The sequence below is a fragment of the Marmota flaviventris genome, chromosome 12 (assembly GCF_047511675.1).
Source record: "Marmota flaviventris isolate mMarFla1 chromosome 12, mMarFla1.hap1, whole genome shotgun sequence".
Classification (NCBI taxonomy): Eukaryota; Metazoa; Chordata; class Mammalia; order Rodentia; family Sciuridae; genus Marmota; species Marmota flaviventris.
This window is the reverse complement of record NC_092509.1, coordinates 69,385,301-69,407,542: the sequence shown is the minus strand read 5'-3', so window position 1 is coordinate 69,407,542 and position 22,242 is coordinate 69,385,301. Positions and strand designations below refer to the sequence as shown.

The following is a 22,242-nucleotide window of genomic DNA, read 5'->3' as shown; positions in this document are numbered from 1 at the left end:
GGGCTGTCCTTGAATCTCTTTACCAGCAACTTCCCCTTCTATCTGCTTAGTATTATCCTAGGGCTTTCCTGGTCCTGTTTTCTCCATGGATGGGACTATCTTTCTTTTAACCAGTTCTACTTCCTAAGAGGCTAAGGAACCTCCTTTCTCCTTCCTGGGTCCATAGTTCCTCTCACCAATGACTCTACCCCACCAGACAGCAGAGGCAAGGAGACTGAGAAACACATAATGGGGAATAAAACAAAACCAAACCAAAGCAGAATCTTAACATGCCAGGCACCCTGTAATCCCAGCATCTGAGGAGGCTGAGACAAGAGAATCACTAGTTTAAAGCTAGCTTCAGCAAAAAGCAAGGTGCTAAGCAACTCAGTGAGACCCTGTCTCTAAATAAAATATAAAATAGGGTTGGGGATGTGGCTCAGTGGTCGAGTGCCCCTGAGTTCAATTCCCAGTGCAAAAAAAAAAAAAAAAAAAAAAAATCTAACATGCGTACAAGACAAAACCATGCCCATATGTTGTTTCTTGCTTCCCAGGAGTCGCTTAATTGGACATCTCTGTTTATTCTTGCTCTTGGCCTCCTTGACAGGGTTGCTCAGAGCTGAGTGGGCGTCTTAGCTCTAAATTTCCCAGGAGACGCACTTTCCTTCCCCTTTCCAGTCCTTGCTTGCCTTTGGTCCTTTCTCTCCCTGGCAGGGGTTAGAACTTCATATACTTGAGTGTTGACCAAAAGGTAGACTAGGAAACAAAATTGGCTGGGGTGTCCTCTGGGTAAAAGCCCAAGTTCAGGATTTTCTCCCGAAGAGCCACTTCTTTTTATCTTGCTGAAGCACACATACATACTTTTACATGCATGCTGGATACATAGATCTTTGGTTCTAAATTATTTTCTGAATTATAGAAACAATTTCAGAGAGCCTCACCAACTGTGGTAGGTTTGCTCATGGTGCTAAAGGACTATGATTTATGAAAGTTACAGGTGTGATATGAGAGGTAGCGTCAGTATTTCCCCAGACACAGGGTGCTAGGAGATTATCCAGAGGTTTGGGTGCTGCTGTTTTCCTTTCCATGGATTTTTATGAGTCAGAGGAGCTGCACTTGTCCAGGAAGAATCAAGGCAAGAAAAGGAATCTTTCTGAATCCACTTGGTTGTGGGACTTAGGGGACAGAATACAATGGGTGTTGCAGGGAAGTATATTGAGAACGGGGCCCTTAGCACTATGTTGTAGGGCACCGTGTACCTGCATTTTGTGTAAATAAAGACCTGGAGTGATGACCCATAAACTGGGTCATCATTAGCCGTGAAACAAAAGGTGTCATGTGCCGGGCGCGGTGGCGCATGCCTGTAATCCCAGTGGCTCAGGAGGCTGAGGCAGGAGGATCGCTAGTTCAAAGCCAGCCTCGGCAAAAGTGGGGTGCTCAGCAACCCAGTGAGACCCTGTCTCTAAATAAAATACAAAATAGGGCTGGGGATGTGGCTCAGTGGTCAAGTTACCCTGAGTTCAGTCCCTGATACCAAAAAAAAAAAAAAAAGTGTTTTACAGTAAAAGTGTGGCCATGAATGGAGCACTTCTGTGTCCACCTGGGCCAGACTCAGTGGGGAGTATATGGCCCCTGGTCTCAAGGAAGTGCTTAGGCTCCCACGGGAGAGGCCAGTTGTGTTAACACAACACCAGGAGAGCCACAGGGAGCCCCCATGACCCAGAAGAGAGTATGTATAGAGGGAGAACTTCCATGATGCACTGGCAATTCTGGGGAGACCTTGTGGAGGAGGCACCCTTGGAACAAGTGAGCATGCTAGGGTGGTTATCTGCGCTCGGGAGCATCTCCTTCTCTGGTAGTTATAGCTCTGCGCCTGCCCCCAGAAGCTATCGCCTCAACAAAAAGATCCTTCTCTATTTCTCTACAGCCTTCAATACCCCAGGTCCCAAACTACAGGCTGTCGATGACGATTCCAGACTGGCTGCAGGCAATACAGAATTACATGAAGACACTACAGTATCCTTCCACCTGGCATCTGAGTGGACCTGGCTGGGGGTCTGGGGATTGTAAGTCTGGTGTCACGTCTGTCCCCAGTTGGTCTTTAAGGCTGGTGAGGCATACAGGAAGGCCCCAGATGAGAGTCTGAAAGTGATAACAGAGGATGTAATTGCAATGATCAGCCCTTCTTCCTTTAAGTAGGATGTGGGCAAGAACAGCAAGGGGACAGTGAGCCAGACCCTCTGGCTTCTCTTTTTCCCTCCCCTTTCCTGGGCTTTCCGTGAGATCCCCTCTTCCTTACATCTTCTTCCTTTTCTCTGCTTCCTTCCTCTTGGTCACTTACTCTCCTCCCCTCTTCCTCTACTGAACCAACTGTCTTTCTTCCCCTTCCCCCTATTCTTTTTCTTTTATTTCTTCTCTCACTTATTTACCTTGGTCCCTGGTCACTCATGATCTCAAGAGACCTACCCCATGCTGCTTTGGGCTCCCACAGCAATCCAGGATGGTGACCTTGCTCAGATTCTGCATGAATTGGTTGGGGCTCTGCAGTGGGGGTCCTGTCCCCTACTTGAGCTTGAAGAATTGCTGAGGAACCCTGTGGGCCCAGGCTGGTTCAGACCAGCTAGATTTTTTTGATCTCCATGTCCTCGGCTTGTTGACAATCAAGATTAGATCAGTTCAGAGGGCTCCTCATGAGCAACCCTGTGGGAACGAAGGGGCAGAAGTGATGGTCCTCTAGACACTTCTGGGATTATACCAAGCATAGGTGTCCAATGGGGAGCAGGCCACAGCACATTGTCCGGGAGGCCAAGCTTCTGTTGACCCTTGCTCTTTCTCCATAGACATGAAACTTAGCCTGTCCTGCAAAACCGTCACATTGCTTTGCTTTCTATTTGTCTGTTCCTATCCAGCCTTGAGGCCAAAAGGACTTCAGAAAGCACCAAGCACCTGTCCAACATATTCCAAAAGAGCCTCCTCTTCTCTGTATTATAGGCAAGACTCTTTCTGGTGGATTTTTTTGGGTCTCCTCTAAAGGGACGAAACATCAGCACCTCTCCCATAGGGCTGAGTGTTACCAGATGGAAATAACACCAATTTCTGCTCATTTGGGTAGAGAGATTACTTGATTAGCCTTAGTTCCCATTTCATGGATCACCAGCTCCCCCATGTGACATTTTCTCAGTGGAGTCCTGCGGTGATATTAGCAGGAGAAGGTGGAAGCAACCTCCAGAGGGAGGTCAACAGTTCTGGCCCTGGGAAGACTATGGGTATGGTTGCTGATCCACTTGGGAGTTCACTTGGGAGTTCTTTGTAGTCCAGAAGCACAAACTCCTGCCAGAGTAGACCTGAATCCCAAGAGCTGATTCTTTTCAAAGGTGACCTACTCTTCATCAAATATTCCAAAAGGTGACAAATGAGAATGGCTTCTATTTCTATCTAGGACTTAGTCTTCCCAAGGATCACCAAGCCAGAGAGGCAAGAGAATGAGTCTGGGCTGGGATGGCATTGATGGGGGCAAATTGTATGTGCTTTGTGTAGCACTTGCCCATGTTCCCTTCAGCCCTGCAGCATGTACTCAGCTAAGTTTCATTGTTGCCCTGAAGGATCTGCATTTTAATTTTTCTTTTCTCTGAACCTCTGTGATGGTCAATTGAAGACGATCACTGATGGCAGAAGGGGCAGGAAAAATCACCAGGAGGCTGTTGGGATGTGCTCCTGGCCTTTGGAGCCATCATTCCAGGAAAGCAAAGCATGGACTTTTTCTTTTTTTTTTTTTTAGAGAAAGAATTTTTTTTTTTAAAGAGAGAGAGAGAGAGAGAGAGAGAGAATTTTTTTTAATATCTATTTTTTAGTTTTTTTGGCGGACACAACATCTTTGTTTGTATGTGGTTCTGAGGATCGAACCCGGGCCGCACGCATGCCAGGCGAGCGCGCTACCTCTTGAGCCACATCCCCAGTCCCGAGAAAGAATTTTTTAATATTTATTTTTCAGTTTTTGTTGGACACAACATTTTTATTTTATTTTATGTGATGCTGAGGCTCGAATCCAGTGCCCCGTGCATGCCAGGTGAGCGCTTGAGCCACATCCTCAGCCCAAGCATGGACTTTTTCTTCTGACCTGATTTTGGTTTAGTTCATTGGGACCCCCTACTACTTTGGCCTGGACACTGTAGCAGATGTCAATTCTGGGAATTGCTTGGGTCCAGACCTGACTATAGATGGTCTCAGCTGGCTGTGGAGTCATGAAAAAATGAATCCTGTTTTCCCCTGATACAGCCTCCAAGTGGCAGCCAACTGGTATGCTGATTTTGCATGGGATTCTGGAAAGAAAGGTGCCTCACTGGCTGTGCTAGATGGGGAGAAATCTTCTGAAGAGCACAGGGGAGAATGAATACCTTCCTCTGCAGAGAGTGTGCTGGGGAGACTATTTCCACCCATTCACTTTCAGGGTCTCAATTATCCATTGTAAAGAACTGAGAGAAGGGTGGTCAGGTAGTTTTTCATTATTTAATTATCAGTTTATCTTACTTTATGTACTGGATGTATACATTAAATATATAAACAGGGAAAGTTGAGCATATAGCTGCATGTTTGCCAATTGAATTCTTTATATTTACTGGGAACCCCACTTTTTGAGTAAATCTTTGGTTTAAGTAAAAAAAAAATCACTTTAGAATGAGAATATTTAGTCCCTCATTTTCTCTTTTACCTCTAATATTTTGTACATGGTGTTTTCAGAAATGCCACCAAGCCTGTATTGTTCGTGGTTAATCTCACAGCCTAGTCAGTAACTCCCAAGCTGGTGAGTTCGTGAAAACTGTCCTTTGCCCCACACCCTGCAGCTCTGAACTCAGTGATCTGAGTTAGGGTGACTTTGAATGGCAACTATGGTTAAGAGGCATGGCCTGAAATCACAGTTTCCAGGGTTGGTGCCTAGAGTCTGCTTTTGAGCTCCCCAGATGGTTGTCACATGTGCCTGTGTCCGAGAGGCCAAACACACTGGTGCTGGAAGGGACCCCAGCCCCTCTCAGGAGGGTGTGAAGTGTCTCCTCTGCAGCTGCTTTTTTCACTCAGGGGTGCATCTGTCCCACAAGTCCTTCCTGGGCTGCAGTAGCTCTACGTGTTCCTGCTTCCTTAGTGCCCTCCCAACACACACTTTTTCTATGATTTGGTTTGAGGCAAAAAAGCCAAACACACAAAGCGATTTTTCCATAGAGTGAGAAAAATCAAGATCCAGACTCAGAGAACATTAGGAAATAATTGATCTCCTCCAGAGTCACCTGGTGCAGGTTTACCAATTCCTGGGAACTTCTGGGTAGCTGGCTAAATTCTAGATGTGGATGGTGGTGCCATCTTTTTAGGTTTAGTCATCAATGTTAAGTGTCAGTGCAGCCATGAAAGTGATGTTTCTAGAGTAAACTCTGTTGCATTCTGTCTGTGTGCAATTAAAAAACTTATTGCCATTTATTTACCCTTCATTCCATTTCATCCATGCATCTGAATCCATCCTCCTTTCCTCCATCCATCCTTCCATTCCACCTATTCATCCATCTTTCCATCCATCTTTCATCCTTCCATCCGTGCATCCTTCCATTTCACCCTTCTCTCCTGACATCCCTTCATCAATCTCTCCATTCATCTATTCATTCACTTCTTCCTTAGTCATTTAATAAAATTTGCTAACTTAAGTATGTTGGGATTCTGCCAAGCTTTATGGGGATATAAAGATGATAAAAGAACAGTCCCAACTCTCAAAGAACTTGTAGTATAGTAGGTAAATTAAGATTGTGTGTGTGTGTGTATATATATATATATAAAACTAATCAGGATTTAACAGAGCTTACAAAGGTCCAAGGTTCTCTGAGACCTAAGTTAAAAATTAGATTAAACTTTATGACAGGACAGTGAAGAATTAGAGGCTACTGGCTACTGTCTATTTTTGAAAAGCTCCTGCTGTTTAACCCCATTGAGAAATCAGAATGCATATTTTCCTCTGCTGGGTGACTGGGATCTTTGGAGTTTTCTGTTACTTTTCCTTTACATACTTTACACAGATATAATCACACAGGGACCCAGTTCTTTGAAATTAGGAAAATGAGACCGCTGAGTGGGTAAGTGGTGCATGATCTGTGGGCCAGATGCCCTCTCTCTCTCCTACCAAAAAGAGCTGCCAATTCCCTCTCCCAACCTCTAGTCCTATATCCTGGTGCTCAGATATCCTAATCAGTTGGGGGTATATGTAGAGGGTGTCCCTGGGCCCAGGTTGAAGGTGGGGCTGAGGACTGAACCACTCCAACTGCTATGTCTAGTGGTGAAGTCTGACTCTCTGCATTGGAAGCTTGTAAGATTCACTTTCTGAGGCCTCATTTGCCTGTTCCATTGGGAATGTGCCATGGAATACTGGCACTCACCTCCGGGATGTAACTCTTGGAGAAGAGAGTGGAGAATTGAGGGTTTTAGTTCTGCCAAGTGCAGATACGCTTTGGTGTCTTCCTGTGAATCAAGCTCTCTCTTTCCCCTATATTCCTGCATGGTGCCTAGGGTAGAGACAGGCATGCTGATGAATTGATAGACAGACTGACTACTGCATAATTAAGTCCTGAGAATCCTTTGCTGTGTTCTATCCTACAGGTTAATGGAAACAGCGAAAGAAATGACCCGAGAGTCCTTACCTATCAAATGCCTTGAAGCTGTCATCCTGGGCATGTATCCTTGAAGTTATGTATGCTTACAGTTACTGCACAGATGGTGACCTAACTATGGGGCTTGTTGCACCTTCAACATCTTTAATTAACAGAGATGATGCCCATTTCTCTTTGAATGAAGGGATCAAACTCTGGTGCTTCTCTTTAGCTTTTACTTTGGGAGTTGAACCAAATCAATGCTTGGCTTCTTGGACCAACAGTAGTCAAAACTGTTAGCTCTAGCCTCTATGAGGGCTGGCTCTCAGGCCAGTGGGGTTGCAGGTTCCCTGGTCACAAGGAGAATTCTAACTTAGAGGGACTAGAGAGAGAGAAAGAGAATGTTTCTTTCTTGCATTAATTTGACATTGTCACAGGAAAAACACTCAAGGGAAAGTGGAATCAGTAACAAGAGGGCTAGTCGCCAAAACCATCTCCAAGGAAAACGTAAGGGCAGATTGTGGAGGAGACCAAGCAGAGGCAGTGCGTTCCCACTTGATGGAACACAGCTGGCACAAGGGTCTGGTCTCTCTCACACTTTCTGTTCCATTTTCCACCACACTCTTGGCTCTTCAACCTGAGAGGAGTACAGTCCAGAAAAACCGTGATGACACTTATTGGTGCTGATGGTAATTGAACATGATCAGATAGAAGAGCAAAGAAACTCCAAGTTCTCTGGGTGGATGGCTGGAAGGGATGGTGGCAAAGGAAACAGAGTAAGATATGAGCTTGAGAGATGGGGGAACCAGTTGGGTCCTTGTGTGCTGTACTGAGAAGTTATCTTTTCCTAAAAGGAAGTGGACAGCTCAGATGGAAGTTCTGAAGCAAAGAAGTGACATGATCTTACGTACTTTTTAGACAATAGCTTTCTATTTTATTTTATTTGGTTCTAGGGGCGCTTAACCCCTGAGCCACATCCCCAGTCCTTTTTTAAATTTAGGACAGGGTCTTCTAAGTTGCTTAGGCTGGCTTTGAATTTGTGACTCCTGCCTTAGCCTCCTGAGCTGCTACTATTACAAGCGTGTGCCAGGTGAGAGTAGCCTTCTAAAGGATAGACTGAAAAAGGACAGTTGGAGAAGGCTGGGACTGGATCTGCAAAGCCCATTGGGAGCTATTACAGGAGGAAGGGTGATGTTTGGACCATGGCCCTGGTGATAGGAATGGAGTTGAGGGGATGGTTTCAGGAGTTGGTAAGGAGGCAGAATGTACAGAACTTGGAGACTAGATGAATGCAGGACTTAATAAGCAATCAACAAATACAGGTTTCCTGATTGGGTGACAGTGTGTGGAGGATGGGCTGGAGGGGTGAGAGTGACAGAGAAGTGGATACTTCACTTCAGTGCAGACCTGAACTCAGGAAGTAGCAGTGAAGGAGGAGGGAAGGGGTTGGAAGTGAACCAACACTTGTGAACTGCTGAGAAGTGAAGAGCTAAATGAGAAAGCAGGAACCCTGTATTTCTGGCTTGCATAATAAATAGGGTCACACACCAAGGGAAGGACTTAGAGGGAAGGATCAGATTTATGGGGACCTGAGTTCAGATTTGGACTAGCTGAGTTTGAGGCATTGAATTCAGGATGCAGGATGGGCTGTTTGGAGAGTGGAGCTCACTAGGAGGATCTACACTAGAAATACTGATTTGGGAGCTGGGATATTTGGGGGGTTGTAGCTGCTGTTCAAGACGTTAGAAGGGAAAATGATCAAGGACAAAAATCTCAGTATTTTTGGTCTAGTTGGATGCAAAGAACTTATGAGAGAGACTCAAGAGGGGAAGTCAGGGAGGTCAAAGGAAAGGCAGAAGAGAAAGGAGCTCTAGCAATCAGCAGGACACGGGATTGGTCTAGTCTGTTTTTGGACATTGTCATGGGAGGGGGAATGTCTTTGGACATTGTCATGGGAGGGGGAATTTCTTGCCTCTGCTGTCTGTGGAGCACTGGAAGGTCTGATCTGAAACCAGATTGTGCACAGGTGCCTTGGCGGACTTCTGAAACAAACAAACAAAACAAAAAACCCCAGAAACTTGAGCCTCTTGGAGGCCCCTCCCCAGCTATGCAATGATGCCTGCTCCCAGCTTCCCACAAAGGAGATGAAATGTGTGCCTGGGGAGCTCAGCAGGAGGCCAGGGCTGAGGGTCAGAGCAACAGATGGCTGAGGGCCCCAACTCTTTAGTGACAGGAATGAGCCACAGCTGTTTAGCAGAGCCTCTTGCAAGTTTAATAGGGGCGAACAATTGGCCAGGGATCTGGTGGAGATCAGTGAAGAACACTAGCCCAGGCCCTTTTCTGGATGGATGAGCTAACCTCAGGCTCTGCTGCTGGATATCTAAGTGCACCTGCATATAGTTATCCGCCCCTCCTCCCCACACTCCTGCACAGTTTTCTGCATCTAAGCTCCCTGTCACTGAAATTATCTGCAATCTTTGGGGATTGCAGGGAATAGATCTGTGACAAAACTTCTGGGCTTGTACTCTTGCTTTTCCTTTGTTCTTATCCGTGTTACATTTCAGAACAGTCCAGGGAAGGTGGGGAGGGTGGAGAGATTGAGCTCACACTGCTGAACACAGTGAAATCTGACTCTGGGACGCAGACAAGAAACACAGACCTAAATTCTAAAAGTTGCAGCATCTTTGTCTTCTCTTTGCTGTGCGTCAGCATCTCTGTGTCCTGCTTTGCCCTCAGGGATAGTGAAGGATGGCTTGGGCATCACCTGTGTCTCCCGCAGACCCTTGTGCAGGTCCAGGAAAAGACCTGGATGACTCAGAAACTGTCTATTTGGCTGCACACTGTGTCCCTTGACATTTTCTGCCTTGTTTTCTTTTTGTACTTTTTTCCCAAGTTCAGGATTTTCTCCCAAAGAGCCACTTTTTTTTTTTTTTTTAAATCTTGCTGAAGCACATATACATATACTTTTACATGCATGCTGGATACACAGATCTTTGGTTCTAAATTATTTTCTGAATTATAGCAACAATTTTAGAGGGCTTCACCGACTGTGGTAGGCTTGCTCATGGTGCTAAAGAACCATGGTTTGTGAAAGTTACAGGTGCGATATGAGAGGTAGCCTCAGCATTTCCCCAGACACAAGGTGCTAGGAGATTATCCAGAGGTTTGAGTGCTGCTATTTTCCTTCCTAAGGAAAAACTCAGGCTGCTTCCCTACTCTCATCCAAGGCTTCACTGACTGCCATAATGATGGAACAAATCCTGGAGATCGGTGACTTGTGATGGGGTGGTCTAGTGGTCTCTCCAGCCTCCTCCCCACTCCCACTTCCCTACCTAGCTGAATACTTGTCCTCCAAGACTAATTCCAGTGTTGCTGTGCTGAGGCTCCACTTCTGTCCACCCACAGATTACTAGGCTTGCCTCTCTTACGGCAGGTATGACATCATGTTCTGGTCCTGTTTTTTTATTGTAAAACACATATAACAAAGTTTAACCATCTTAACTATTTTCAAATATATAATTCAGTGACATTAAGTCTATCTGTAATCTTGTGTGACATTATTACCGTTCATCTCCAGAACTTTCTCAACACCCCAGTTGGAACTGCACACCCATTAAACAGCTCCTGTTGCCTCCTTCCAGCCCCTGGCAACCACGATCCGCCTTCTGTCTCTATGAATTTGACTATTCTAGGCACTTCAGATGAATGGAATCATACAGATTGTGTCCTTTTCTGTATGGCTTATTTCACTTGGCATCGTATCTGCAAGCGTTTATTCATGTTTTAGCATATTACAAGATTTCTTTCTTTCTTTTTTTTTTTTTTTTTTTTGGCTACTAGTAATCAAGCCCAGGACCTCATGCATGCTAGGCAAGCTCTCCACCATTGAGCTAACTCCAAGCCCAGGATTTCATTCTTTTAAAAGGATGAATAATACTGTTTGTTATACAGATACTACATTTTGTTTATCCATTTATCCATTGGTGGACGTTTGGATTGTTTCCACTTTGGTTATTGTGACTAATGCTGCTGTGAGCCTCAGGGTACAGATGTCTGGAAACCCTGGTTGCAGTTCTTTTGGGTACTGTGACTAAATGATATCAGTCAGCTTGTTATTGCTGTGACCAAACTACTTGGCATCGGTTTAGAGGAGGAAAAGTATGTTTGGGTTTGTGGTTTCAGGGGTTCAGTATCTGGCTGGTCAGCTCCATTACTTTAGACCCCAGGTGAGGCAAGACATGGTGGAGGAAAGCTGCTCAGCTCATGGCAGCCAGGAAGGACAGAGAGAGAGAGAGAGAGAGGGAGGGAGGGAGGAGAGGGAAGAGAGAGAGGACAGAGAGGTGCCAGGGACCCCTAGTGATCTATTTCCTCCGGCCACACCCTACCTGCCTATAGTTACCACTCAGGTGGATAGTCCTTTCAAATTATTCATCCATCAAATGGACTAATCCACTCATTAGGTCACAGCTCTCGTAATCTAATAAGCTTTGGGGGGACAGAATAAAATTGCTGGATCATATGTTAATTCTGTTTTGTTTTTTAACTTCTTAAATTTTTTTTTTTTTAGTTGTAGATGGACACATGATATCTTTATTTATTTTTATGTGGTGCTGAGGACCAAACCCAGTGCCTCACACATACAAGGCAAGCACTTTACCACGGAGCTATCAAGGGTCCTCCTGTCCATCAGTGTTATAGCTAGGGTAGGGTAGGGGGGAAATGGGATTGTATAAAGGTGTAATGAGCAGGGGTCAAATCGTGGCAGGATGTGGACTATGTCCTGGAGAAGATGAGTCATTGAAAACTTTTAAGTGGAAGAGTGACATATACCAAATTTTGACTTAAATAGGTCATTCTGGCCACTGCATGGAATTGGAGAGGAGGCCAGCATTAGTGAAAACACATTCTTAGAGTGGAGAATGGCACCTGCTATGAACACTGACTATGCACAGGACTCTGTGATGAGCACCTGGATTAGTATTTTCCAAATCTTTTTAGCAGAGGAGTGACATTATATCCCCCTGCCTTTCAGAGGAGTTTTCAATAGCCCTCTCCAGAAAAGCTGGGCAGAGGGACTCACAGCCTCAGCAGGACTGGTTGGGATTTCAAGATGGACTTGAGAATGCAATGTCTCTTGTCCATTGTTTCTGTACAGGGAGGCAGTGGGACCATTATTTGAAGCTGCACCTGTGGAGTTGCTAGGTCAAAACCAAGGTAACAATAAGAGACTGTTATTAAATCCAAATGGGCCAGTGAGTGGAGAGAGCCTGCCTATTGGCTGGGGACTGAGAGGAGCCTTGGAGTTTGGGTGTGGAGGCAGCTGCTCTGCATGGTACCCCAGGAGTACCCTCTGGCATGGGTACTCCGGGGCCTGGGAGGACCAGATGAGGTACATATTGACCCCTTATGACTTTTCTCTGGCCCTTGCCATCTAGATCATCCACCAGCCTGCCTCTCACATCTCTATTGCCTGGATTCTGGTTTTCATTTCTCACTTTGGACTCCAGCGTATTCTTGGTCTATTTCACACAAGGTAGTCTAGCACATCATTCTGACTGCATAAAAGAAGAAGAAAAACAAAGACACCTCGAAGAGCTCTTAATCCCCCGTAGAGAACCAAGCAAGGAAAAAGTGCCTTCATGTTATGTTTTGCATTTTTTTGTTTTCCATTTAATTACTAAAGATGGCAAGCTGTTCTCTTTGTCCCATATTAATTCTGTTTTGGTATGTACCATTTAGTTGATACTTGAAGATATCAAGTGGATCCTTTATCAAAAGATCTAGAAAGCTTAGATGTCGGCCTGCTCAGAGGCAGAAGTATAGGCTCGTTGACCCCTATGAGTTTGTTTTCCTTTCTTGGGAGTCTGTCCTCTTTGAATTTTCAAGACCTTTGTTCCTTCCTTGACTCAAATCGTCTAAGATACTTAACCAATGGACAGCCTTCCATCGAGCGATTCCCCATCAGCTTTAAAACCTACTTCTCAGGAAACTACTTTCACCATGTTGTGCTGGGGATTTATTGCAATGGCCGCTATGGCTCACTGGGCATGAGCAGAAGGGCTGAGCTGATGGACAAGCCATTGACCTTTCGGACTCTGAGTGACCTTATCTTTGACTTTGAAGACTCTTACAAGAAATACCTGCACACAGTCAAGAAGGTCAAGATTGGGCTGTATGTCCCCCATGAGCCTCATAGCTTCCAACCCATTGAGTGGAAGCAGCTGGTCCTCAATGTCTCCAAGATGTTGAGGGCTGACATAAGGAAGGAGCTGGAGAAGTACGCCAGGGACATGAGAATGAAGGTAGGTGCTGGCAACACAAATTTATGCCTTTTTCCCATTTCCTCTCTCTCCGTACCCGCACCTCTACCCCTTTTGCTCCAGGCCTCAAACTTCTAGGATGGTCACACAAGTTTCCTGAGGTTATCTTGCTTGGTGGTCACACTAGTAAATTCAGAAATATAAGTCATTTATTACTTGATAAAGACAATTGAAGTCTCTCTTTGTATGTAACATAGTTGGCCCTTCATACCTGTGGGTTCTGCATCTGCAGTTTCAACCAACCTTATTAAAAATATTTGGGAAAAAATTACATCTGTTCTGAATGTATACAGACCTGTGTATTGTCATTATTCCCTAAACAATACAGTGTAACAACTGTTTTCATAGTACTTACATTGTGTTAGGTATTGCAAGTAATTTAAAGTACCTGTAGGCTATATGCAAATACTACAATATTGTGTAGGCTATATGCAAATACTACACCATAGATTTTGGTAATCTGTGGAGTTCCTAGAACCAGTCCCCTCTAGGATCGAGAGGACAATTGTTTCTCAAAAATCAGAACGAAAACCAAATTAGATCTTAAAATTAAAGCAATATCTTGGCCTGCGATTTCTTCTGTGAAATCAGATGTAAAATGTAGTCATTTCACATTAAAGCTCTAGTTTTGTTCTGTTTTCACCATACAGTAGGGTGGCCAATTGTTCCAGTGTGCTTGGAACTGAATGGTTTTCCAGGACAGGTTTTTCAATATTAAAACTAGAAAAGGAGGGGCTGGGATTGTGGCTCGGCGGTAGAGCACTCGCTTAGCACGCGCGAGGCCCTGGGTTCGATCCTCAGCACACATAAAAATAAATAAATAAAATAAAGACATTGTGTCCAGTTACAACTTAAAAAAAAAAACTAGGAAAGGAGCCCGGTGCAGTGGCACATGCCTGTAATCCCAGCAGCTCGGGAGGCTGAGGCAGGATCATGAGTTCAAAGCCAGCCTCAGCAAAAGTGAGGCTCTAAGCAACTCAGTGAGACCCTGTTTCCAAATAAAAACCAAAATAGGCATGGGGATGTGGCTCAGTGGTGAAGTGCCCCTGAGTTCATTCCCTGGTACCCAAACAAAACAAACCAGGAAAGACCCAGGGAAACCAGGAAGAGTTGGTCTCCCTGCTTTATGATGTGTTTCAGAGTCACATTACGTCTTTGGTCTGCCATCTAAATTGCAAAGCCCTTTGACATAAAATTCTAATCAGGCGTCACAATAGCCAACGAGGGAGTGTTCACGGGGCAGGCCTTAGATAGAACATACCTATAAGCCTTTCTTCCCTCTTCCAGGTTTCTCTGCAGTGACTTGATGCCAGCTTATCCATGTCCCTCCAGGGCTTGTGGGGTCACTACAGAAAAGCCCCTGCACACACTAAAGTCCTGGGGTAGGGGTTATGCTAACTTCAGGCTTGGTTATGTTCAGCACCTGGGGGCCTGCCATCTTCACTCTGTTGGCCCTGGAGTGGAGCTTTTGATAAACTGCAGCCACTCTGTGTACCTGGGCTGGGAGATTCTGAGGACGAACATGCTGGTCCCTGAGGCAGTGCACCTGAGCAGAGAATCTTGCCTAGAGACCAAGCAGCCCCAGGAGGGCGAGGCATTTAACTCAGTTCCCCTGTCTGCCATGGAAAAGGGGATGTGATGACCCACATGGCTCTCTGGGAAGCGGTGCCCTTCTTGTCAGTGCAGGGAGGAATGTGTGTCGCTCTGGAAGTCTTCCTGTCGGTGCACCTGAACTGTGGGATCATGGGTGGGCTGGGGGTTGGGATGCTGTGCTGTAGGAGGATATGGGGTGGGGGTCCTTTAGGAAACAGTGTGGTTGATGCCTCGTATCTTCTCCAGATCTTGAAACCTGCAAGTGCCCGCTCTCCAACCCAAGTGAGAACCCGGGGAAAATCCCTGTCCCCCCGAAGGAGACAAGCAAGCCCCCCAAGAAGGCTTGGCAGGCGAGACAAGTCGTGAGTAATATTCCTCTTCCCCAACACGAGGCTCAGCACACACATTTGTGGGGTTGTCCTAGCCTATGGTGACAAAGCTGTGTCCTGGATTTGGCATTTGAACAGACAATGATCCCCAAGAGAACTATCCTCAATCAAGGGTCAAATATAGAAAAGGATCCACTAGGCACATCCCCGCCATTACTCTTACCCTGCTGATTCTGAGTTGTGTACACACCCAAAGGGCCAAGCTCCAGATGGCCCTAGAGGAACAGCCTGGAAGCCAGGTAGAACCGAAGGAGCACTGAATCTAGATTTAGGAAACCTGGGTCTGGAACCAGCTTGGCCACTTAAGCTAAGACATGTGACCTTGGGCATGTCTTATAACCTTTCTGGATATATGTTTTGTCACCCATAAAATAAGATTGTTAGAATTTATGACTTTCCTAAAACTCTGTAGTCAACTGTACCCAGCAAAAGTATGATTGCCATCAGTGGATGGTGGCATCAGAAATACCCGCAGGCTCATCCTTTTCCTTGGCTAACCCTCCTGTTTTAGCCCCAGGACTAGCAATTCCACACCTACTTCTTAGGTCATAATGACCCACTTAAGATATGACAGATCAGAGCTGCCAAGGATGCCCAGAGTAACCAGCAATAATCCACTGGCAAACACTTGAGCTATAATTATACTGGGAGAAATGCTGCTTGAACCTCTGGCCATGACAGGGACAGTGCACACAGTCTTGGTTGAGTCCCAGCTCTGCCACAGATTGGCTGTGCAGCTGGATAGATCCTTGGTCCTCAGGGAACCTTAGTTTTCATCTATAAAAGAGAGTAAAAATGCATCCTCGCCTATCTCACAAGGTTGTTGAAAGGATTCAGTTAGATCTTGTGACAAGAGTGACTTGGGAATGGTGAACTGCTTTTACACAAGCCCGTTAATCCTACATGGTAAGCAGGGAATGGTTTTACAATGTTTATTTTCAGATAAAGAAACCAGAAGACAAAAACGTGTTCATTATGTCCTATTCCCAGTAACTAGTCAAATATGAGCTGGGGCTCCTGTTTGGAGGCTGGAAAGAGACTTGAGAGGGGAGGTATCTTGACTAAAGTTTAAAATGGATTGAGTTAGATGAGGAGGGGCAATTCCCTTCCGGTTTTCTTTTTTTTCGGGGGAGGGTGGGTGGGTACCAGGGATTGAACCCAGGGGCACTTGACCACGGAGCTACATCCCCAACTCTATTTGTGTTTTATTTAGAGACAGGATCTTGCAGAATTGCTTAGTGCTTTGCTGTTGCTGAGGCTGGCTTTGAACTTGTGATCCTCCTGCCTCAGCTTCCCGAGCTGCTTGGGATTACAGGCGTGCACCAATGTGCCCGACTGCCATTTTCTTTTAAACCTTGATATTTCTGAGTTGCAGATCCAGGGAAGGGGTTGTGGGGCTACTGGATATGGGGAGAAAAAAGAGGGACATGGATGAGAACAAAAAGAAGGGCTGCCAGAAGTGGGACGCACCAGAAGCCCACCCCAGGCCCCTCCTTCCCTCTCTAGATGTCAGCTCTGTCGTTGCTCAGACTAGATCCCAGCACATTCTGGCTCCCAGAGTTATGTCTGCAGAGAAACAGCTTCTCTGCTTCTGCCCATGGCCTTTACCAAGCAGGTTTTGCTTTTGGCAAGGAAGAAAGAGACAAGTATGACTATGAGTTTAAACTCCAGGAATCCTACCATGGGACAGTGGGCACCACAAAGAGTTTGGTGACCTTACTGTGCTATTATTTCAGCATTACATAAGGCCAGCAAGTCAGCTTTAAATGTGTTGGGTACCAGAGGGCAGCGTGGGAGTGGCCCTAAGGATGGGAATGACCTTAACAGGCAAGAGGCCCATCAGCCTCTTGGGGTCCTGTCTATGCATGGATAATTTTAGTGGCTTTATATCCCCAGCCATTTCCTCCCTACAGCTGAAGCTACTGAATTCCACTCTATTTTTGCACTTGTCTGAATAATCCCTTTAAAAAGGAGGATCCGTGTCACTGGGCTGACACAGCTGAGTGGGTGGGTAAGTGGAGATGACTGTATGAGCATCAGCTGAGACAGTTTCCAGGGGGAGACGGGGAAGCCCCTCCACCCATGCATCCTTTCTCCTACTCTGCTGCCCTAGGAGCGTGTAAAGTATCTTCTACAGAGAAAGGTCAGTTCCCCTGCCCCATGGTTCTTAGAAAGAGTGATGGAGTTTGAGGTTCATGTATCAAAGTCCCTCTGTGAACCTAACCCAGCTCCTCCCCAGCTCTGGGCCTCAGTGCCCTCATAGCTCTTCACAGAGGTCCCTCAGTGGCGATCACAGTGGCGATTCAACTGGGGCCAGCTTGCAAAGAGCAGGGTTAGATGAGCAGTGGGAGATTTTGCCTCTCTGGTGGTAAGCAAGGACACTCTCCATTAGGTCTGGGGGACCAGGGATGGTTAAGGCTCTGCCAGGCCCAGGACCACCATGCCTCATAAGCAAGCTTTCACTGCACGTGTCAGTAGAGCCCCCACTGAGCCTGCGTGCATGTTCCCCGAGGTCCTTCCCATCTCTGACAGGTCACAACTCTCGGCTTGCTACCAGGGACCTGGGCCTGGGAGTGTAAGAGGGAGCTTATGGGAGTTTTCTGGCTTGGCTGGCTATGTTGGCAGTAGGGAGCACCTCCCATTGGAGTGACCACAAGGGAGAGTCTTCTTCATTGGGGCCAGTGTCCATAAGGACCCAAGAGAACCTCTTTGTTCTCTCTCTCCATATGGCTCCTTTCCCCTCCTCTGTCCCTCCCCTGTTCATGTTTCTTCTTCTATTTTTGTTTCTTCCTTTTTGATTTCCCTCCTTCATCATCCTCCCTGGCATCTGTGGCTCTAGTGGGCTCTGCTCACCCGATGGGAGACCCTCTGGGTCCCAGAGGTTACCAAGCCTCACCTCAAGATAAGGTCCCTTGGCCACAGGGTCACAGTTGGACAATGCAAATCCTGCTTCATTCTTTCAGGGAGGATTACACATCTCTAGGCTTCAGGGTGAATGAGGACAGAGGCTGTTTATGAAGTCATAGAGAATGAGTTTGATTCTGTGGTTTAATCACATTGAAGATATTGTTTTAAAATATGTTTTAGTTGTAGTTGGACACAATACCTTTATTTTAATTATTTTTTCGTGGTGCTGAGGATCGAACCCAGGGCCTCACACATACTAGGCAAATGATCTACCACTGAGCCACAACCCCAGCCCACATTGAAGATATTTTGAATAGGATCCTTCAGTGCAGTCATTCTCCTCAGATCCCAGACAAGAAAACATTCCCAGGATAGAAAGAACACTTCCTTAGAACAGAGTTAAAAAAAAAAAAAAAAGAAGAAGACGACTATGGAGGAAAAGCAAACTTCCCAGATTATGTGAACAGAGCAGTCTCTACTCAAATGACTTACCCATTAGCTCCTCATAGGATTTCATATGACCCGGGGTCCCTAGGGACACTTGAAGAAACCAAGATGGAGCGGTGGGCCTTATCAGGACAGATCAGGTCAGGCAGAGTGAGCCAAGAACCTCTGTGAGCTCTGCAGGGTCACACAGGGTCAGGGTTCCTGGAGCTGGGATTCTGGGTCACAGAAAAGAGAGGTAACATCAGAGCCTGGAAGTGGTGCTGTGGAGTTTCAGACAGTGGCCTGTGGCTCTTGAACTCTGGCCAGAGCCTCCTGCCTGGGAAGGGCGTAAGGGATGGGCCCATTCTGTCTTGGCAAGGCCTCCCTGTTTACGTAACAACCTCAGCTGTCTGCCCCATTAGCCGCCAACGGTGGTGCCTGACATCCTGGGAAGCAAGGAATGTGAGGGAGGAGTGGACTGGTCTTGAATGAGGGTGACAGGTGTGAATGGACCCCTCTGCCCTCCCAGTGTTCTTCCAATTGACTCCATGTTTCTCTAGGGCCTACTCAGATAAGCCATAAATGCTAAATTGGGGTTTGGCCTGATCTGATTCCTGTCAGACCTTACAGGAGAGGAGGGCATGGGGTTTCTGTTTACAGTTGTAAATGCTGGGCCAGTAGCACCCTTAACATGGAGGACTAAGGGGTTAATGTTAGGGTGCACCTTTACCATGCATCCCTTCCAGGAATCCCAGGTCTGCATGTGACACGGCGGTACTGGTCCTCTTGAATGTGTGTGTGTGGGTGGGTCCTGCCAGCATGTGTGCCACACACAGCCCCTTGTCAGAGGGTAGAAGAGAGACTGGGGGTTTGGGAGTCCTATAAGCTTTCCTTCCACTTACTACTTCTTTTCTTTTTTCTTAAATATTTATTTTTTAATTATAGGTGGGCACAATAGCTTTGTTTTATTATTTTATTTTTATGTGGTGATGAGGATCGAACCCAGTGCCTCACGCAAGCCAGGCGAGTGCTCTACCCCTGAGCCCCAGCCCCAGCCCACATCTTTTCTTAAACCCAGCCTCAAGGGGACACACACCTCCTTGTATGTTAAGCCCTAGGATGTGGTGATGTCCCCACAGTCCCCAACATGCTGCCCTCATTTTCTGGTTCTGAGGCTTCTTGTGGCCTCACGGGTAGCAGTACTTAGACCGTGCTGATTGGTGTGCAAAGGACTCAGTGTGCCACTGTCAAAGCTCAAGTAGCAGTGGGCAAGAGCAGCCCAGAGGTGTTGTCCACATAATACCTTCTCTGTGGAACCACCACACTGTCCTCCCCCTCTCAGCCTCTGACCTGTTGGCTCCCGGGATGCCAACCCACAGTCAGGGTTAAGGGTAGACCAGATGGGCCATCAGGCTTTTGCCTGAGTTCACCCTACTCTCACATTTATGTGAGAACAGATGAGGCTGGGCCCCTTGTTCCTCCCACAAAGGGAGTCAAAGCAAACAGAGTGTCACCCCTTCCCCTTGAAACAGAATGCTGCTCCAGAGCCTTGCAGAAGGGAAATCCTTTGATTCCCTTGCCATGTTTGGACTGGGAATGAGCCTGGAGAACAATGTTCAATCTAAAATAACCCGGGATCTGATGAGAGGTTTTGGGCAAGCACAGACTCAGCTGAATCATCATCCTGGTGTTCGTGTTTCTTAAAAATAACCCCTTGGCAATATTCTAATTATAAATGGGGGAGCACTGGAAGAGGCCTCCACACACACCATAGCTCCCCCAGCTCTGGCCCTGAGATGAGCTGGCGAGGACTGAGCGCTATTTCTGGCTGCACCCAACAGGCAGGTGGCATGCTGTGATAACCCACTTCTATCCTTTGCCAGACCAGGAAGCTGCAGTCACTGCCACTGTGAAAGGAAAGGGTTTCATCTCCCGGGCAGTTCACCAGGAATCTCAGCCTCGCTCTTCTTCCACCAGAATTAGCCTTTCTTCCCCTGGATCTGGAGGTCCAGGGGTGGCAGGCAGGGTGGGAATACAAAGGGAGGAGACACCTCGTCACTTTCCTTTAGGAGTACACAAGCTGTCTGTCATTACAGACATAGTCAGCTTACTGAGTAGGCAGGTTCCCTACATGACTTTGAGGAATAAAGCCTCTCTAATACAGAAGAAAAAATCTTCCTACTTGTTAATTCTTCAGATGTTGTCCTGGTAACTTGAATTCCTGGCTTAGGACTTGTTCAAATAAGATATTACATGATAAAAGTAGCGTATGAGGCCCTATCAGCCATTTACACATTAGGCTGGAGAGGGAGGTACATACTCAACAGAGGGACTCACAGATGAATTTACTTGGACCCTGCTCTCAATCCTTCAGTTTTCAAGGCACAAGGATTGTGAATCAGCAGGATTCTTGAACAGATGAATGTAAGAAACAGCAAATAGTGAATTGTCAGGAAATACTTCATGGAATAGGGGGCATTTGGGTTGGACCTGTAGGGATGACAAGATATGGGTGGGGAAGGGCATTTCAGACAGGACCAAATAGGCCAAGGTGCAGAGGCAAGAGTGGCCATGGCATCCTCAGGTGCTTTGATTGGGGTGGGGGTGGGGTGGGGCAGCTTGCTCATAAGGCATGGGCTGCAGGTTCTGGCGACCAACCCTGGCCAGTGGTGTGACTCTGCTTGAGCAAATTCCCTAACTTCATTGCTTTCTCTTCTATAAAAGAGACAGTAACAGTATCAACCTTGGTAGGTTATGATGAGAATTAATAAGCCCAACCTCATAGAACAGTGCCTGGCACGTTGTATGTGCCTGATAGATTCAAGCTATTTATAAGTGATTTCTTGGCTCCTGGAAGACACAGGGGAATTGGTGGAAGTGCTAAGGAAAGATCTAGAAAAAGGAGGCCAAAAACTCGCAAACTAAATTTCATCTATTTTCAGATGTGCCAATAACAGAACCTGGATAAAAGTAGAGTGAAATTTTAGGAACTCATGAACTGTGAAAAGTATGGCGAAAATCCTGTTCCTCAGGTCTGAGGAGCTCCAAAGTGACTGGCCAAAAAGTGACTTCTCTGTGGTGGCCTATGGCCAGTTAGCTACAGTAGACACAGCAAGCCCACAGTTCAGGAACCAGGGGGCAAACTTTGTCTTATTGACCCTGTCCTGTAGCCTGTTCTGGCCACTGACTTCCCAGGAGATGCTGTTGGGCACAGGACTGGGAGTGAACAGCCAGTATAGATCTATTTCAATACCTGGAAAATATTAAGCTAGCATCTTACTGGCAGTATTTTCATACATGAAGGGCAACTTATTTAGCTTCAGAATGAGAGGTGCATCTTGGTATTGAGGATGATGCCAGGCCAGAAAGAAAGTGTGCACTTGAGCTGGGCATAGTGACGCACACCGGAAATCCTGATTATCTGGGAGGCTGAAGTTGGAGGCAGCCTAGACAACTCAGACCCTGTCTCAAAACAAAATGAAAAGGGATGAGGCTGTAGTCCAGTGATAGAATGCTTGCCAGTATCTGTATGACCCTGGTTTAATTCCCAGTACCACAAAAATAATGTACCTGAAAGGTTCTAGGGCTGGGGCTGTAGCTCACTGGTAGGGAGCACATGCTTGCCCTGCTTGAGGCCCAGGGTTCAATCAGTGGTAGGTTGGGCAAGGACTCTGGAGCAAGGGATTCTCTTGTTAAGCATAGGAACTGCTTACTTTCCAGGGACAACAGGAGACCCAAGGAGCCACCATGACTTAGGTCCTACATTGTTTAGCAGGGTTACAGGGAAGACAACTGACCCTGAGAAGGGAGTGTGTCTCCTGACTTCACTTAGGTACCACCATTTCTCATGAGTGGAATTATAACTTGCTAGGAACAAGTTCTAACTCCACACACTAACCTTCCTCAGGCTGACTCAACACCCATTGTTACCAGCATTGGGTGTGTATAGCAATTTTGGGTTAATGGAGGGAAATGGTATCAACAAGGATCAGGTTTAGCTGTGGATAA

At 46.4% G+C, this 22,242-nt stretch overlaps 1 protein-coding gene across 1 annotated transcript in view; it reads left to right on the top strand.

Moving 5' to 3' along the window:
* The window catches only part of Vash2 (vasohibin 2), a 35,380-nt gene that overhangs the window by 7,562 nt on the left and 5,576 nt on the right, over window positions 1-22,242 (top strand). Inside the window, exons 2-6 of the mRNA XM_027934823.2 lie at window positions 1,907-1,995; window positions 6,033-6,089; window positions 6,610-6,684; window positions 12,520-12,901; window positions 14,759-14,874. Coding sequence (XP_027790624.1) covers window positions 1,907-1,995; window positions 6,033-6,089; window positions 6,610-6,684; window positions 12,520-12,901; window positions 14,759-14,874 — 719 coding nt within the window. The remainder of the gene's footprint in view (window positions 1-1,906; window positions 1,996-6,032; window positions 6,090-6,609; window positions 6,685-12,519; window positions 12,902-14,758; window positions 14,875-22,242) is intronic.